Source organism: Eurypyga helias, unplaced genomic scaffold (assembly GCF_000690775.1).
Source record: "Eurypyga helias isolate BGI_N326 unplaced genomic scaffold, ASM69077v1 scaffold29488, whole genome shotgun sequence".
NCBI lineage: Eukaryota > Metazoa > Chordata > Aves > Eurypygiformes > Eurypygidae > Eurypyga > Eurypyga helias.
In genome coordinates, this window is record NW_010268031.1 from 21,762 (window position 1) to 37,854 (window position 16,093).

At 41.2% G+C, this 16,093-nt stretch overlaps 1 protein-coding gene across 1 annotated transcript in view; it reads left to right on the top strand.

The window, feature by feature from the left end:
• Positions 1–16,093, top strand: part of ABLIM1 (actin binding LIM protein 1) — a gene marked incomplete at its 5' end in the record, with an annotated part of 32,940 nt that overhangs the window by 15,474 nt on the left and 1,373 nt on the right. The window contains 10 exons of the mRNA XM_010157628.1: positions 3,172–3,276; positions 5,573–5,620; positions 7,863–8,003; positions 10,090–10,180; positions 10,318–10,415; positions 10,774–10,835; positions 11,140–11,200; positions 12,160–12,167; positions 13,402–13,476; positions 15,976–16,056. Of these exons, the coding sequence (XP_010155930.1) occupies positions 3,172–3,276; positions 5,573–5,620; positions 7,863–8,003; positions 10,090–10,180; positions 10,318–10,415; positions 10,774–10,835; positions 11,140–11,200; positions 12,160–12,167; positions 13,402–13,476; positions 15,976–16,056 (770 nt within the window). The remainder of the gene's footprint in view (positions 1–3,171; positions 3,277–5,572; positions 5,621–7,862; positions 8,004–10,089; positions 10,181–10,317; positions 10,416–10,773; positions 10,836–11,139; positions 11,201–12,159; positions 12,168–13,401; positions 13,477–15,975; positions 16,057–16,093) is intronic.

Sequence of the window (16,093 nt, forward strand, 5' to 3'; positions counted from 1 at the left end):
AGTTGACAGAAGGCTCAGTGTTGGTTGCATATGGGTTTTTAGGCCTGATACTGTGAACTTAGCCTGTGAATCACACAGGAAGCCAGCCCGGTGGTGAGCGCTTCAGAAGGCAGCAGGAACCTGCATTACACTCTGCTTTGTATAGGCAAGCAGTTATATTCCTGACTGCTAGGGGAACCTGCTTAACAAACCGACCTGTAGAAAATGGGAACTGCCTGATGGAGCCAACAGAAGGAAAGAAAAAAAGCCTCTGAATTTCATTTCTGAGGCGGCTGTGCTCGAGTGATTGATTTTTATATTAAACCTACTTCTTTATCTCTTAACATCCCCAGCCCACCTACACACATGCATTCAACTTCATGCCAGGGGTGTGGGAGCTAGTTTTTTCCTGCAGTGCTGGTGAACTGGAGTACTCTTGATGCTTTTTGGATTTAACACTAGTTACGGTGTAGCGGAGATAGAAAGAGCGGCTTTCCTGTGCAGGCACAGCAAGGAACCCAAATTCAGAGCATGCAGACCCCCTGCTTTTGTGTAAAGCTGGGAGCAGGCTGGCCATCAGGTCCTGGGAGGCAGGCACAGGCAGGCTGGCAGCTCTGCTACCTGTATGCATACGCACGTTCCACGGATGTTGGCACTGCTTTCATACATTGTGGGTGATTTTACAGCAGCATCTGAAGCACTTAAGCCTTGTTGTTAGAGTGGGCTCATCAGGGATGATTTAATGAGAACCTAAGTAGATGTACCATTCCCTCCTGCAGTGGTTGGAGGTCATAAGGCTGCTATCCAAGAAAGTATGAAGGAAAATCATTTCTCAGTACAAGTGGGAGTCATTGGTAAGAGAGAGGCTGCACAGAAACCCCAGGAAATACAAGCCAGCAAAGACATCTGTAAAGCAACACGTGCAGGATGATACCACGCTATTGTCTGCCTTGTGCCATAGGCACTGTACAACATTACCAACTCTCTACAAACACTCCATGGACCAGATTAGCACAGGATTAGCCAGCATACTTTTATGGATGTGAGCATACTTAGTTGTGTCTGGTTGAGATAAAGAGCAGGGTATAAGAAGGGTTTCTTCCCTGCATTTGTAATATTGGTGATAGAGGTGGTGTAAATTGAACATGCTCACTATCACCAGTTTTAACTCTCAGTTCCCAACAGGTAAAATATCCTTGTGACTCCTTTGTTATGACAGTCCACAGGTCAATAAATCCCTTTTGATTCTTCCCTTTCATTGAATATATTAACTACTAGTGGAAGCAGGAAGGCTGAATGACAGACCTCTATAAAGGTTATACATTTTAGAATTAATTATATCTTGAGGCCATCTCAACATTGATGTTTTTTTCCCGATAGAACAATGATTTTGCTGCATCATTTCTCAGTAGAAACAAAAGAACTCAGTAAAATCAGCTTAACCAAGATAGGTGATTCACCGTCACGGTATTTCAACACAATATTGGAATTGCCAAGTAAAGAACCATACGCTGAGATGTGACAGTGTTATTTCAAATAATCGTTCATACTGCTGCTCAGACTTAGTAAACCCAGCGCGTGCTGTTACCTGGCCAGAAGCACAGCATCACTGCACCCAAAATAGAAAACCACCATCAATTCATGTGGTTGAAAGAACATCACATTTGGGGGATATCATGTACATTAAATCATTCAGGGATGAAATATCCAAGTAGTAAATATAGAACTTTTGCACGTGCATTCTTCTGGATAAATTTTGTACAGTCAAGGCCCCTGAACTGTGCATGTAATTTTTAAAACGTGCAGATGGATCCACTTGCGTCGGAGCAGCGGCCTCTGCAGCACATCTCTCAGCGAGGTTTGTAAAGAGCAATTTTTTTTCACCTTTCTGGTGCCTTTTAGATTAGGAGACAACTGGTCAAGTTAAAGAGAAAGCCTGTAACTGAAAGGAGGTCTGCAGGTTTGGGGTTTTCTTTGTATTTTATAGCCTTCCTGTACTTGTGTCTCCCTGCCTTTTTTTTTTTTCTTGGTTTGTTAATCGGCTTTCCTAGGTTTTATTTAAGCCCTTGTGCATACCTGAAAACTAGAAGGGGTGTGATGCTTCCCTACTTCTCACCGTTGTGGTCACCCACACCCATATAAAATAAGCACCCATACAGAGGGTTTTTGCTTGTGCGTGTTTGCACTAGTGTGAGAAATGGCACAAAGTAAAAGGCAGCAACATTCTTTTATGTTAGACACAGTCGTGTGTTCGGATATCTGGCTGCTAAGTTTTGATGCTTGGGGATCAGCCAGCATGGTTCTGCAACAGCCCTCTCACCCTGATAGACACGGGAAATCTCAGGGCTGTTGAATCGCTGTGGTGGATTGTTAGGAGGCAAAGAAATAGTCCTGGTAAGAGTAATCCTGCAAGTGGAACAAACAGTGTGCACAAAATGGAACTTCAGTTTTTAGACGTTACATTCAGATTTGGTAAATCAGCAGTGGTGAAGTATTGGCATCAGAGCCAAATTTGGCATCAACGGTGATTTGGGGTAGAACCAATGATATGGTTGCAGCCACCAGGTGGGCTGCATTGCTTTACAAATTATTTTGTTGTATTAAAAATTTCCTACCAGAGAGCTAAACCAGTGAAAGAAGTTATGCCTTCTGATATGGGCCGAGTGACCTAACAGCTATTCTCCATCTCTAGCTTCTCTATGCTTCTGGTTTAGGGAACTGTGGTAACTGCCAGCATCTGCTTCTGTCTGCTTGGGAGTTGGTTTCACTTGAGTTTGCATATCAACTGCTGTGCTCTGTGCCTGCAACTTCTAACTCCAAATATTGATCTCCGTACTAAATCATTGCCAAGTAACTTTCCATTCTTCTTTTCCACGCTACCCATCCAGTCACCAGCTGCGAGCACAAAGCTGCCGCCTGCATGCCGTCAGAATGAGTCTGAGCTGCTCAAACTTCACCTCCAGCCTGAACATGAATTTTTGTCTCTGCAGGAATATCAGAGAAAAAAAAAAAAAAAGTCACCAGGGCTACCAGTTCTCGCTATTGTTTGTATTTATATATTTGGTTCAACTTCTTTTCTCCCTGGAGGTTTTGATTCCACCGATTTTCTTTGGGTTTGATTGGGCTTGCTTTTTTTTTTTTTTTAATTGCTCTCCCTCTTCTCATTTTGTTTTCTCCATTCTTTCATTGGAGGCAATGAGCCGTCCAGCGGTCGGAACTCCCCTGTCCCTTACCGGCCCGACAGCCGCCCTCTCACTCCAACTTACGCTCAGGCCCCTAAACATTTCCATGTTCCAGGTAGGAGCTGGCACTGTGTGTGTCTCGGTGTCCTGTCACAGTGTAGAATGTAGCCTTTGTAACTTTTGTCTTGTCTCCATCGTTTCACGCTGTTTACCAGGGGGTGAGCCCGCAGGGTGTGGAACTGCCTGCTCCCAGGCTTGCTGAGGAGTAGTGACTCAAGAAGTGGAGGGGGGGTTCTTTGTGGGTTTTACGTATTGTTGTTCAGGTGTTTCACTGTTTGAGTGACTTGTTTTTCAGGGTCTGTTGATGGCTGTGAGCTGGATATGAGCTGTGTAGGGCTTGATTGGTCTCCCAGTTACACCAGCTGAGCACTGGCGTAACCTTTGGAGGAGTTGGTTTAGATTCAGAGCAGCGTGCAGAAAGGAGCTGAGCAGTCAGCCGTTGCGTGTGTTGTTCATTCAGATTGATGTGACTTATTTCAGTTTTGAACCCAACAGTTCCAGTTTAGTGTTCTGGTTTTTTTAAAGCAGATGCTGGATGTTTCGTTACTTGTTTTGTGCACTGGCTTCTTGTCCTCGGAGAGACCTGCAGTTCCACAGGGATATGCACACCTTAGGATGGCCTCTCGAGAAGGGGCAGTCTCAGTTTTCAAGCGAGCTGCACAGTTCTTGCAGCTTTTGAGACATGGTTTGTCTTGGATTTTGATGGGAGGAGGGTGTATGTCCCTAGGGTTGTGGGCATGCATCTCCTGACTGCATCAGTGCTAGCTGAAAGCCTTTATTACATCCAGTTGCTCTTTAGGGTCTCCTTAGCCTAGTATCCCTTCACACTGCCAGGGGCTACTGCTATCCCTGCTTTCCTCACGTCGGGCAGATAAGCTGTGGGAACCTCCCCTTGAGTCAGTGTGACCTGGACTGGCTAAGGTGGGCTGTTTTACCTGCCTCGGCTGACCTGCGTAAGCTAAAGTGCACTTGCATGAATAGCTCCGAGTAATCATCTCTGGCGTGGTGGGAGAGCGGTCCTCTTCAGCTGGCACCGTGCAGGCACAGAAGGAGCTGTGTCCCCATCCTCCTTCCAGCTTTCTGGTATAGGTGTGCGCAAACGGACTGCGTGGCTACCCTTGTAACGTTTATACCTGTTTGCTGGTCAAGTAGCCATAACCGGTCGCTAACAAGAATGACATACCTCAGTGTCTTTGCATGCAGTGAATTTGCCTGTTCAGTCAAGGGTGTAGGGCTCTGCAGAGTAAGATTTGCCTCTGCTTCAGCAGATTTTTAGGGTTAGCTTTCCTTAATGGCAAAGGCTGAGTTGTCTGCTCTAGCACTTGAATTGGATCTGCGACACACTGCGTGTGTTTCGAAGGTGCATTTTCATCTTCCATTTTAATGTAACCAAAAACATTTGGCAGGCAGTATGAAGTATCCAAATGGCTTTCTGACATCAATTTTCTAGTTCCCAGTAGCTTATTTGGGCCTTCAAATAAGATTTTGACAGATTTTGCACTGTAGTATTGATTTTGGATTAACTTTTGTATTTGTAGCTGTGCCAAATACATGAAGTGTTGGCTTGGGTGGGTAGGTAGCTTAGAAAAAACTGGTTCCTGTCTTAGATCATTCTTTGTAACAATATGTATTTTAGACATGCTGTGAATATACTGCATTAGAGTTCCAGGAAGTGTCTGTATTCTGATTTAGATTGATAATGTGCAATGTGGTGGGCCTTGCATAAAAAAATTACAAAAAAAGAAATAAAATCTCTTCTTGTCGTTTGAGATTTAGTAGTATATCCGTTAACACTGCACAGAATATCCTTTTGACTCGCTGAGGTGTAGCTGCTGTTGGCTGTTAAAACAGTGTATTAGGCAGCCGTTTTGTTCTCTGGATTTTGAAGTGAATTGTAGGCTCACTGCATTCTCCTCTGCTCAATCCAGCCAGCCAGTTGGAAAGAAAATTGAGCTGTTATGACTGAAGTACAATTTTCCACCAAAGTTATTTGGGGTAGCTTTCCCCAAATGACTTGTGTTGTCACCATTGAAATGTCTTGCTTGTTTGCATTTCTTCTCTAAGTTTTGTCCCACTGATAATCTTCTGAATGTTTAAAATGTTCATGACTTGGATGCATCCACATGTTACAGAATCCGCTCCAAAGGACTCCATACCACATGTCTTTGACTTCTCACTTCTTCTTATGTTTTCTTTTCTTTAAATAATCTGATTTTGTATAATACTAGAAACAGCTTTCTGGCTTTTTCTTGTGCTACATCCTTGATTTGGTCTGTCTGTTGGCTTAGTGTCGGAGTTCTACAACTGAAGTAGCTTTCATAGTCACGTTTTTCTGTTTCTCAATTTCACAGATCAAGGTGTCAACATTTACAGAAAACCACCAATCTACAAACAACATGGTAAATGATCTTTCCCTTTCCTATCTCAAAACCGGAGTGTCAATTAGACTAAAAAGCATGCAGACTAGTGAAAAGCATTCGGTGTTTACTTTGTAAGCAATAAAAATGTCATCCAAGCTTTAAACAGCTGTTATTACATGCGCTGCTGAGTGATTATGTTTTAAAGCATGCTGTTTCATTTGGATCGTATGGTTTAAATCTTGGCCATGGTGATATTAATGGCAAAATTGCCCTTAACTAGGATTCTGCTGTCTCTTTAGAATTATGGTGCCTTCCTGTGTTTTACTTCTTTAAGTTTATATTTTCAGAATACAGGTACTGATCATGTTAAAGTGGATTAACAACTGACTGTTCTCTCACAGGGACTTCATGGAATATCCTTATTTTAAACCGATAAAGTACAGTTTATTTCAACAGCAGAGGTGGAGATGTTAGTATCAGACTGGAATTCTAAATGTAGCAGTGGCTTTATCAAGTATCTTTAATTACTGAAGACAACAGAGGTGACTTTTCACAGGCAGGGCTGATGTGATTCTCAAGCCCTGTGATACAGCTCAGGGAGCACGCTGTACTGGTATTTCCAGGTGGTTGGATTCAGAGTTGGACAGCAGTGTCAGTGCTCTAATCTTTTTGGTGTAGGCATCGTTATAGCAAGCCTGAAACAACAGTGGTGGCAGAAACCCACTGCCTCGCCAGTACTGCAGAGCAAGGTCCTGTTTATAAGGGAGAGGGTTCGCTCTTCCCTTCTGCTTTGAATAGAAAACGTTGAACTGGAGATGATTTTTATGTAGTGCGGTGAAAGATGGACAACTCTGCTTCTTAAAGGCTTTGAGTTTGCATCCCTTTGCAGACCCTTTATCCAATGAAATGTGTTTAGGGTTAAGCAGCTGGATGAACAATTAGCTGAGAGCCATTGAGCTGAGATGATTAGGAGACCCCGTGAGTCTATTCTGTAGTCAGCAAGTAAGACCACTGTGGTATTACATCAGGGTTTTTCCCTCTTTCTTTTTTTAAGTTTCAAATCATGTGCTCATTTTGGAAAAAGTCTTAACATTGTTTTATTTTTATTTTTATGGTTTTAATGTATCTCCTCACCTCCCATTAACATGTGAATGTTTAACCACTGACATCACCAATTCTAATACGTAAGTACTGTTTGAAGTCATGCTTTTGTAAACTCTGACCAGCTTCCTCCATACCTGCAGCTATGCTTAGAGTTTTCCAATCACAAAATGCTTGGGATTCCCAATGATATGTAATACTGGTGTTCCTAAACGACCCTGAACGTGTTGGATGAGCAACACAGTGCTTCACTTCATTAAGAGAAAAGGAAAACAAGGTCCAGAATCCTTGTTTCTGACACAACAGCTTCATATAAGAGAGTGTGGTTAGAGCTAACAGTTTGCAGAGAAGAGGCCGTTAAGACTGGTTTTGATGTAACCCGAATCCTGTTGGAGTTTTTTTTTAACATCAAGAAGTGAAAGCCATAATGCACATCCTCACATGCTTTTAAGAGACTTTGGCTTACATTGGAATCTTAAGCGGATGCCCCACTGCTACGATATTTTATTGGTGAGGTTCATTTCATTCCAAGTGCCTTTCCCTGCCAAATTGATCTGAATGGAGTTTAGTGTTTATTAATAAAGTCACATCTGCTTTTACTACTCCTGCATGCTACTAAACAAGGGCATGCAGCAGAAAAAATCCACTGGTTAAACAAACAAACTTATTTGTTTCAAATTTCTTTTTTGTGGTTGTTGTTGTTTTGCAGCTTTTCACCAAAACATAGGAAATAATTAGCATCGATAAAGTTAAAATTAGTGCTGTTCCTCTGTACTGTTTGTTTTCTTGCCCTAGAGGGAAGACAGATCAGTACAAAAATCTGGTTTCATCTTCGTTAATAATCACCTGTCCTTAAGAAATGTTGGCAAATACTGTTAGATTGAATTTTCTTACTCTTGCCTCATCATTGTAACACTGTGCAACCCTAGTAAAATCCAAAGCTTATTTGGGGTAATTTGGCTGTGGGGATGAGGGAGGAGAGGAAGGTTTGATTCCATTCTCTTGGCAAGAGAAAGTCACTACTTTGCTTCAAATTGCAATTAGAAAAGCAAAACATGAATGTGTTTGCTTTTGGAAATTAATTTCTTTGTAAAGTATATAATTTTGCCAGAATAACAAGACCTTTATATTGATACCGACGATTACAAAGCTAAGTTCCCTGATTGCTGTCTAGATGCAGCTGCTTTGGCAGCACAGAGCAAGTCCTCCGAGGATATCATCAAGTCCTCCAAGTTCCCAGCAGCCCATGCACCAGCACCCAACGAGATACCAAAGATTGAGACGGACCACTGGCCAGGTCCTCCCTCCCTTGCTGCCATAGGTATGCAAAGCAAAATGATACAAGCGATGCGGCTTAAAAGGTACCGGTAACCAAAGTAGGTTAATCCTGGAGCTGTAAAAATGGGTAGTGAAGATTGTGTCCACTCCAGGTATTCACCACAAGTGAGACCTCCAAGTGTCCGTGAATTTAAAAATACTGAACAGCGCTGAGTAGGAGCGGTTTTGCTAAAGGACTTTGGAATTGATCACACAGGTACTAACCCTTAGACAAATTATGTGAACTTCCGTGCAGTACCTTCAAAAATGTGGTGCGTCACACAAGCCTGACTTCTTTCAGTTATTGTTTATTTAATCTTTTAGTCCTAAGCAAATAGCAAATACTCCACAGAAAATATGATTGCTTCCAACCACATGACTGTTTGCATGGCAAGAAGCAATAACTGATGTAGACTAGTGAAAAGTCCTGATTTTCAGTGTTACTGTTTCTACAGATTTTGTATTTTTCTTCTGTGTTGTTGCACAGAAACAAATGGATCTCATTTTCTTTTCTTTAAATCATGAGCATGATCATTTTTAATTTTTTGTTCTCTTTTTTTTTTTCCCTCTGTTAATTTTTATTGTCCCCCAGAGCATAAAATAAGCTATCTAGCCCAGTTCATTTATGAAATCATGTCTGAAACACCGATGGTGTTGACTGTTTCAGGTTTCTGTGTAGGGTTTTCAGCACAATGGGATTTTCGCAGAAGTGCTGGGAGAGGAGACACGGGGTGAGAGAGCTCCATGACTAGTTGAAGGGGCTGTATATGCAGTTTTGTGAAAAAGTCCTTTGTAGGATTGCAACCTGACAAATGTTACAGTGATAATATTGAAAGTTGGAACTCTGCTGACAACACTTGTGATAACTCCAGCATTACTGTGCTGTATCTCTGAGGTGAAGCCTCTGTTGGACATCTGGACTCTCAGTTCCTGGTAAAACTCCTCTGTATATTGGTTATCAGGTGATTTTCTTACACCTGAGAAACTGAACCAGGCTGTTGGGAAACCAAAAATGTGCTCGTGGACGTATTTTATTCAGAAATAAAAAGACATCATGCAAAATTACTTACTAAAAAACAAACCCACGAGTCTCAGGTTTTTAGCCCTGTCTGATTTTCTAAGTGTTATTTTGCTTACAGAGCTGGAAGGAGCTCAGCTGTCCAAAAAATGAGTCTTGTGAAAGCCTGAGACATGAAAGAAAATAATCAATTATTTAAATGCAAACAAATAATTTCTCCATATGTCTTTGTCTCTCTCCATATTAGCATCAATTTATCGCTGTGGTACAAAATGTTTAATTGATAAAAAAACTTTCTGATACTTTAGTTGCAAAATGTAGTCTTCATTCAGATAAAACACTGAGTTTGTCTAGCATAAGATCAGTGAATAACTGTATCAGGATATTGCCTGTGCAGAAACAAGTACAACTGCTGTCTAAATGCTTGCAGCAATGTCATCATATTTTGTGTATTCATGGAATGATGTCCAAAATGGAGCATTTCTTAAGACTATTCAAGAAAATAAAGATAATTCAGTAAAAAGTAAGGAAGTAATGTAGAATACAAATTATTTTGCTTCATTTTAGACTAAACATAATGACTTGTTTGTTCCAAATATGAGTGTGCCTATTTAGGAGATTAATGTAGTTTAATTTTTCATTTGAAGTGTTAATTCAGATTCGCTTTTCTGAGTCTAGATAAAAGTATAAATGTAAATCACATTTTCTCTTTTCAACCACGGGTGAAGTTACTGGTGCCATTAAACGCTGCGTGTCCAGAGCTAGCAGTCTGAGCTCATTTTTCCTATTACATTAATTTATGGCTTTTGTATCCAGGACCGTTGCTTGGTTGGGAACCCACGTGCAGTTTAACTTCTTGTTAATTTTATAAGAAGCCTGATAGTCATCGGGCAGGCTATCTCACTGAGTTTTATGAAGGGTGACTTTTGAAAGAGTCTTTTGAGTCTGCAAGAAAACACTGCTTTGTTTATTCAGTAAATCAAACTGACCAGTACTTTCTAGCATGAAATCTTCAAGCTGCAGTTGAACCGATACACAAAGCTCTTCCTGTATTGTGGTTTTATGGAAGCAGGAGCTGACATGAGACGCAGATCAAGTGGAAGAGAGGAAGATGACGAGGAGCTTCTGAGACGCCGGCAACTGCAGGAGGAGCAGCTCATGAAGGTGGTTATAAGCTTGTCTTCATGCTGTTTCTGAACACCATCCAAAAGTCCCCTTTTGTTTTCTGTAAGCAGTTTCTAATAATGCCTTCATCAGCTTTATTTTACTGATTTTTTTTTTTTTTTAATTGCCATTTCGGGCTCAACTCTGGTCTGGGACAATTGATACTGAAAGAAGAGATGGAAAGGGAGAGTCGCGATAGGTCAGCCCTTTCTGGCAGTCGTTACGATTCTCCAGGTAACTCGCATAGGCCATAAAGCTAATAATGAACAGTGAATAATGAACACCACATATACACGTACCAAGCAGTCTCCCAGAAGAAAGACCACTGGGAGGACTGCTTGATATGTGTGTATGTGGTTTTCCCCTGAAAGAGTGGCCTAATTCTTAACTGATTTTGGTGAGGGGCAGAGTGTTGTGGTTGTTTTTTAATTTGAAGAAATATGAGGTTGAGGATTTTCAGGCAATTTTGAGGAGAGAGGTTTTCTAATAAAGATAAGGAGTGAGGTAAAATATTCGGTGACTACCGAGTATAGTTTTTGAGTTTCCATGGGATTTTTCCACTAAAAGATTTTTTCCCTTCCTCATTCAACAGCACATGCTTCAGCGTCCAAAACCTCTTCTCTCCCCGGCTATGGAAAAAATGGACTTCACAGGGTAAGGAAATGGCAATTTTGGGAAGCGAAAGGTGGCTTTAATTACCCATGATATTTATTTTCCTATCAACTGTATTGGATTTTCAGTTTGGTCAGGCTTCCTTACGAGACCATCTGAAGTCAGACAATACCTAATTTCCTGTCCCACAAACTACGTTGTTAAAAAGGCAAGAAAGCAATGGAAGAACCGTTGTGAAAATTGAGGGGGGGGGAAAAGGCTTAAAGCAGTTTTTTACCATATACCAACCTGCTTGTGGAGTCATGAACTGTGAATTTATGTGCATGTCCCTCTTCTCCTGTTACAGCCGGTGTCTACAGATTTTGGTCAGTACAACAGTTACGGGGATGTGAGTGGCGGTGTTAGAGGTAAGGCTGTGGAGCCTTTCTACATGCCACTTCATTACTGAACATGTTATGAAGTTTGATCGTTGGTGCTGTTTTATTTTAAGGTTGTGGATGTGGTTACTCTATATTTGCTCAGTATATTTTAACTTCTGGTAAACTTAATGATTAACTCAAACTCTGCAAATAGCTATTAAAAATTTGGGGTTATTCTGCTAAATCTGCTGTGTGGAGCTGATCCTGGTTTATGCCAAGGAACTGCTTTAGCATTGCTGCAAATGGAGAGCAGGTAACATGTATAATATCAGGAATATGCACTGAGTTCTGTTACAGTGTTTTCTTTGAAAATTGCCATCCGCTGCTGTCTGAAAGAATGTACCACAGTGAAGGAAGGAGGATAATGCCTTCTAATCCCTGTTCCTGCTCACGGTTTTCATTATGACTTTGAGCTAGATGTAATATCAGTCATTGCCTAATAAAAATAGACAATATTTAGGAAAGTTATGGAAGTTTGAGAGTTAGTATTTTGAAATGGTTTGAACCGAGAGAGAGAGGCTAGTTAACTCCACAGCGAGACTGATACCTTAGGTACCTGACAGTCAGTCATCTTCCATTGGTGCTTGTGTCTCTTCATATACTATGAGGGAATCTGATGGCAGAGGTTAGGTGAGCTGAATCCTGCTCTACACATTTGAATTTTAGTTGGCTATTTATTCACTTGATTGTGGTTTTGTGGCTCTTAATATTTCCAAAGTGACTTTCCAAAATGAGAACCTTATTCAAAATGAAAAGGGCTGCAGTGTTTGGAGTGTTTGACTCTACATACTAAATCCAAAAGTAGGAAGGTTGCTGGCCTTAAAGAATCAAGTGGGATTTTGAAAAGATCAGGTAGACCAGAAGACACAAGGATTATCTGGCAGACTGTGGTTGATTCCTGTTCTTCCACACCCCAAGGCTGATGAGATTTCTCTTTTGCTTTTCAGATTTCCAGGTAGAGTACGGGTTTTCATCAGTCAACTGACAACAGAACAAAAAGCATCTACTTTCTTGATGAAGTTTGAATTTCTGCTACAGGGAAGGGTTTCTTAAGACAATAGCTTTGATTTTCCTGCATGTTTAAGCATAATCACCAACGTAGACTCTTACCAACAAAAGCCAGGCACAGCCTCAGGTTCCTCCTTGTTACCGCCCCAGAGCTGGGTTGAGACAGCTCGCACCAGTTCTGTCACTCGCTCTGTGAAATCCGCTGTCTGTTGGTATGAGTTATCTGTAATAGTCCTCTCTGGACTGCTGAGTGTGGTTTTATTTCCAGCCTCTCTAGTACCAACCCCACAGACATAAAGTCTGTCCTGCAGGCGATTTTCTCCCATATCAGGAGCCTTGACTCCTCATTTTTACCCTGAAATTTCTCTCCAGACAAGATGAGTGATCAGTAGTTCTACAGTGATGCCATCACAGATGAGGCACTAAGAGGTGTGCTTGCAAATATAAACCCTTTTACTCCAAATCCTGTCTGCAGGATTTTTTCCACAATGGTGTGAGTCTGGCTGGCTCCTCAACACAATCGCAGTATGAAATGGCAATTTAAGAAAGGGTTTAATTACTTGGATAATTGTGTTAATGGTTTGTCAAAAATCATGATGGTTGGAAAGAGAATAAGGTTATGGGAGGAGAAAGGAGTTGTCCATGTATTGTGCTCATAACGTTTTTCCGTTAGGAACAGTACCTGTGTCAAAACAGCCCCTTTTTACCCTATCCCTTTTTGTGTTCATACTACAAACTTCCCATCATAAAGACAAAAAAAATAATCCCTCAGTTGATAAGTGACAGGAAGGAGAGCCCAGAGGTGTAAGAGTGCTTTGTATGCTGTTGGGTGGGATCTAAATTAGTGCTTCTGCATATTTGTGCGGAGAAGAACCCTACTTGGTCACTTGGGTGGGAAATGGCCCACTACTCTTTTGGGGTCGCCCAGGTCCACCCGGGAAGTGATGTTGGTAGGCTGAGTGGGGAGCTATTGCCAGCCTTAGCAGTGACAGAAGGCTGTGGTGGCAGAGAGGATCGAAGGATCCCTCAGAAATTGTAAAAAGTAGCTATGGCAATGATCTATATGATAAGACTTGAAGGTAGTCTCAGGGCAAATTCACCTTTGTTTTCACCACGACTTGAGTGCCTTTACCCTCTGTGTGTGTAACCTATGTGTTTGTGTATACCTGTATCTGATGCAGTCCCTTCCGGATGGTCATGTCCCTGGAATGAGAATGGACAGAGGAGTATCTATGCCTAACATGTTGGAGCCAAAGGCAAGTGCAGATATTGTTCACTTTCCTTCGAGTCAGTGAAGAGTTGACTGTGAAATGCAGATAAAATTCAGGAAATGTCTTCGTACCCTTGTTTTTATTTACCTCGCCTCAGTCCCTGCTCCTTGTGTGCCAAACCTCTCCCTTTGTCCTGGACTTCGCCTGTTACAGGTGTTAGTACCGAGGCAGGCCAAGGACAGCCCAGGCGTGCTCTTGGGTTAAGGAGGCTTCTCCAGAGACAAAACAAAGATACTGAAGATGCCCAATAGCTAGTTCAAGCTTCTGCTAGCCAAAATAGCAGGCCAAAATCGATGAGGAAGTCTTAGATCTGTCAGGTTAGAAAACTGACGCACACTGTTGAGGCTGTCTTGATTTAAAAATTAATGACATACATGGGTCTTTGTTTCAGATTGGAAGTTAGATACCTACATGTCTGTCTGGGTCTGTTCCTTAGCTCACAGCACTGCTAGCGTGACAACTTTCAGTGGTGTTGAATTCCCTATATAAGAAAATTTTCAGGAGATTTATTGGGAAAAGAGGCAACGTCAGCTGAATATAATTTGAGATATAAATTAAAATGCTTTTGCACCTATGTCTAGAGATGTCTGAGTCAAAAACAAACGCAGTATACACAGGGGCTTCATCCAGGGCTGTGTTTTAAATCTTACAACTTTGTCTGTGGCTGGTAAACCTTCTGAGAAATCATGATTTTGCCAAAGTTACAAGGATCAGCATTTCTGCAGTTAAGAGAGGAGCTCTTTTTGCAAACCAGATTACTACCTGTGCTTCCAAGTCACCTCCTGGCAAACCGTACAAGGCAATAACCCTAGCTTTATAAGCTGAGACCCCAGTGCAATGTATATTAACAACTGTTTTTATATATTATATAAATAAGACCTTGGGGATGTCCCCAACTCCTGAGATACTACTTTTTATTCCAAATATTTTCTCCTTCAGTGCAATAGATATTCTTACAGCCACCATTGCTTTTGATGCACCCAGTGATTTGGAATGTTATTTTGGGTGACAAATTCTGTCAGTATTATTAGTGATCAAATTTATGGGCATTTTCATGAGATAATAGGCCACTTACTGTTGATGTTTCTAAAGGTGATGCCAGACCCGCAGCTTGTGAACTGGCAATATTTTTATTCATATCAATGGTCCAACACTAACTTAAACCTGATAAATTAAAAGAAGCCAACTCAGAGTCAGCATGAAACATGTCAAAAGGGAAAATTAGTAAACTTAAGAATGACCAAATCTTACCAGATGGTTCTCCAGAAAGGACAGAATTTGTGCATCCTGCCACCCCATATTGAGACATGTCTTGTTGTGAATATCTAAATATAAAATGTACTTAAGACCATAGATCTTGACTTAAACTCTGCCTGTTTAAATATAAAAAGCCACGTTTTAGTTTCCTATGATGCTGTATATGGTAGCTGTTTCCAGTATGAAACATAAACAATGTAATTCCAAGTATAGACTTAACTGTACAAATTGTGACAATGTCAGAATCTCCTAAGAATCATATCTTACAATTGGTATGTAAGCACACGTTATTTAAATTATTATTACTTACAATAAACTCCGTGGTGTGTTCATTGATGCCTGAATCTTATTTATTGTATTTCTGAGAAGTTCATTGGGGCAGTTGTTGACAATGGAATTAACTTAATTGCCTAGTTTGCACAGACATTGCTTAGGCTGAATTTCTTCTGGTGTTAAATAGCGCTTGATAATGGCTTAGCTGTCTCTCCAGGAGAGTTTTGGTGGTCTCACTCTTGTTCCCAGCGGGCAAGTAAAACAAGACCCACAAGTAACAGTAAAGGCTGAGCCAATCCTCACTGAAGTCTGCAGAAAAACTTCATTGGCTTCAGTAGGGGTTGGATGAGGACCTCACTGGGAATGCTGTTTTCCTGCTCTGCACTGATGTGCAATGAGAAGGGCTACAGAGATGCTCTAACAGATGGAACATGAGCTCTCCTAAGTCATTCCAGGCATTTATGGAAGTGTCTGCTGAGGAAACAGGCCTAAAAGAGTTGTACTTTCTGTTGTACTTTCACGTGGTTAATTTTTAAAAGTTCTCTAAGTGTCTGTTTCATTAGAACTGACCACACTTTGGCAACCACCAGTTAGACCAAGGAGTGCCAAACATCTTTACCTTAGTAAACTCTTCAGCTGATACATTGATGGATGAGAAGGTATATGGACTAGAGAGGCCTGTCTGACCAGTGTCAGCTGTATTATAAGCACCACAAAATAAAAAAGCAAGTACACAGTGGCTCTACAATATGAGGCAGTTTGATAGTAAACAAGTTATTGCTGTGTCCAGGTTGGGCTTGTCTTTCCTGCAGCTGTAGGGGAAGAAAGTGCTGTGATTTCCTTTGAAAAATAATCTAAATGTTTGTGTGGTTATGAAACTGAGACACATTGTGTTCTTGTTGCTTTAGCATGTAAATATATCTCTTTTTTCCCCCTTTTATACACTGTTAACAGATTTTTCCATATGAAATGCTCATGGTGACCAACAGAGGGCGAAATAAAATACTAAAAGATGTAGACAGAACCAGGCTGGAGGTAAGAGAAGCAAGTTCCTAAATGCTCTTTCCTGCTG